This window comes from Mirounga angustirostris, unplaced genomic scaffold, assembly GCF_029215605.1.
Source record: "Mirounga angustirostris isolate CCGP_5_RB_7025 unplaced genomic scaffold, mMirAng1.0.hap1 SCAF_2, whole genome shotgun sequence".
NCBI classification, from domain to species: Eukaryota; Metazoa; Chordata; class Mammalia; order Carnivora; family Phocidae; genus Mirounga; species Mirounga angustirostris.
The window spans coordinates 195,669,160-195,672,158 of NW_026991710.1; the positions used below are offsets into that span (position 1 = coordinate 195,669,160).

The window sequence follows — 2,999 nt, forward strand, 5'->3', positions numbered from 1 at the left end:
AGGAGAGAAAGAGAATCACAAGCAGACTCTCTGCTGAGCACAGAGCCTGATGCAGGGCTCAATCCCAGGACCCTGACATCATGACCTGAGCTGAAATCAAGAGCCAGACACTTGACTGACTCAGCCACCAAGGCACCCCTGTGTAGCACTTTAAAAAAAATAAATAATAAAACATAAGCTTCAGTTGAGCAACTTGCCAAGTGTACACAGTTCACAAATATTGGAGCTGGAATTCAGATCCCACTGACTCCATTATGATATTATATAATTACTCTCATTTTACATATGAGTGAACCAAAGCTATTAAGGAGTAGAGTCAAGATTAGAAATCCAGACTGCCAGATTCCAGATCTTTCATTCCTGCTGGTGTATCTATCTACCCCTGGTCATCAAGGCACCCTCTCCTCTGTCTTCCCTTCTTCCCCATTGTCCTTGTTGTGAACTTTCCAGAATCAGAAAAACAATGAGCTGCAGCCTACCACCCACTGAGATGTGTGGGCTCTACTCAGCGGAGCATGGACAGGCTCTCATTTCTGACATGCCTCGTTGATCAAGATGTTCTTTGGTTTAGAGAAATGTATAAATGTTTGCTGCTCTTCTATCATGGACACTGTGCTGATCTCTCAAGACCCTGCGAGTCATGAGGACGTTCCTCTTTCTCTTTGTTGTTCTCTTCCTTCTGGCCCCAGGTAAAACCAACATCTTTGCAGGGAAGGTTATAGAGGTGGTGGCCCAGAGACAGGTCTGCTTCAAGTGAGCACCTGGGTGTGCTCAGCCAGGTGACCCTGCAGGGGAACATTTGCTACAGGAGGTGATTTTCGTTGAATGCCTCTTCTGTAAATCCCTTTCATTTTTCATTATTGTCTAGGATGGGGTATCACAGGGTTGAAGAAAGAAAGCTATGCCAGAAAAGATGCCCTTTGGTCCCTAGCTCCATGCTCACTAACAAAAACAAAAATTTGGGGAAAAAATATAAAAACAAGCGTAGGCATCAGTGGATCTTTTAAAAAATAATTGTGATAGAGATGGAACAGGTAAGGAAAAGAGCCAGAGAAAGGAGTGCTGGACAAGGAAAGGGGTGGAGGTCAGACTCTGTGTTCGTGCCAGGTCAAACGATACCCAGAAATCCAATGTACACATTGGAAACCGAGCAAGGCTCCCTTTTCAGACCAGTCAGACTTATTATATAATTAGTCGACACAATATGCAAACATGTAATAAACAGTTATCTAATAAAAGCAAATGGAGCTGACCTATTTATGTGCCCTATGCACACACACAGAGAGTTCCATTAACCTCTAGATGGGTGCGTGTGATGATCCATTCAAAGCCTTGTACACACAGATAGATGTACTCTCCCTTTGCAGAGGCTTTCTGTTTCTGGACCATCACTGTCAATTGGATGTAACACAAGAGCTCTTGTCAAGAGTGAGGTCCAATACCAATTGTTCAATTGACAATTGACCTTACAACACTAAGAGGGTAGCTGGAGTCCCCTGCAGTGGGAGCCACAGTTCACTGAGCTTTGAAACATTGGAGTATGTGTACTTATGAACTTAAATGCTGATGCTAGAAACGATTAGGCACATGCTGGTACCAATCCACCTGGTTTTAGTTTTACATATGAGTGAATTAGCCACCTTTATATGTCGACCTCAGTTTCAATTTGTGTACATCGGATGCTGTCTTTATGTATCCCAGGATTAGGTAAAACTCTAAAATGTTGATTCTGATAAGATGTGTGTCTGTCCTTAACTTGAAGGGGGCTGCTCCTACGATTGCTACTGGTAAAATACTAAGGCCAGAGCAGGTATTCTGTGCAGAACAGACAAGAGGAGTCTTGGAGAGCCACTCCCAGCATCCGCCCTTACCTGCTCTTGAACACATTTGGTGAAATGTGTTAAAGAAATTTGATTGAGCCTTTCTAAACAATGTTTTTGCTTCCACACACAACAGTAAATGTTTCCCTTTCTATATATTTATCCTTGTTTACTCCAGTCTTGGACCATCTCCCCAGCCTCAGACTTGCCCTGCTCTCACCAAGGATCACTTTGACAGTGTTGGGAAGTTACCCACCCTGGAGGGGTTTACAGGAATAAGGTGACCATTACCCCAATAGATTCTGATAAAAGAACGATAGCTTCTGCTTCTCAAAACCCCCCCACAGCCTTACCCCAAATACCAGAAGATAAATCTCTTCATCCTGGTCCTTAATCCACGTATGACAAAAAGATAGAAAAAATCAAAGAGAAAATAGTTCCCTACTATCTCATCTACTGTCAGGGCGAGACACTATGGCAGCTTGTAAAGCAATCTTCACTAGCCAGTTACATGACCGTACCTGGTAACTGGACATATCTGAGAAGAGAATTAATCCAGGTGGCTCCTTCCCTTGTATAGCCAGGAATGCATTTTTTGATGAGAAATGCTTCAAGCTTAACGGGAGATGCGTGAATTCTTGTCGGAAAAATGAAGAACTTGTTGCTCTCTGCCAGAAGTCTCTGAAATGCTGCCTGACGCTCCAGCCATGTTGGAAGAGTAAAGATGATTAAATCTGAAGACTCTGGCTTTCCAGAGCGACATAAATGACCTAGTTTTGTCTTCTCTTTACTCTGGCCTCTTCAGTGAGAAGACACCTCAATAAAAATAAATGAATGTCTTTTATCAATTTGTCAAGTGCTTCACTTAGAATAAGGAAATGTGAGTAGTTAACCTTGATGGTCCCTGCCTACTGGCTTCTTTTTCTGTAATTTTTTGGTAAGGGGATTTTCCCAAAACCATCTGATATTTCTTTTTAAAGGGGACTGGTAAAGACTAAGTCAACAAACCTCTAGCTTGTCCTCAGCTGTCAGCCCCAACCACCTGTTGAGAAAGAGGATAGATAAATGGATGGGTAGAGAATTGAACATATATCTATACAGATAGTTATATTAATGACAAATAGATAGCAGATAAATTTACTTATTAAGGACTCTCATGTGTCAGACACATGTCTAAAT

At 42.2% G+C, this 2,999-nt stretch overlaps 1 protein-coding gene across 1 annotated transcript; it reads left to right on the forward strand.

Moving 5' to 3' along the window:
* The first annotated feature begins 640 nt into the window (after nucleotides 1–640).
* LOC123847356 (beta-defensin 15) lies at nucleotides 641–2,552 on the forward strand. Its single transcript, XM_045879269.1, has 2 exons — nucleotides 641–689; nucleotides 2,401–2,552. The coding sequence occupies exons 1-2, from the start codon at nucleotides 641–643 to the stop codon at nucleotides 2,550–2,552; spliced, it is 201 nt and encodes a 66-aa protein (XP_045735225.1).
* Nucleotides 2,553–2,999: the final 447 nt, after the last annotated feature.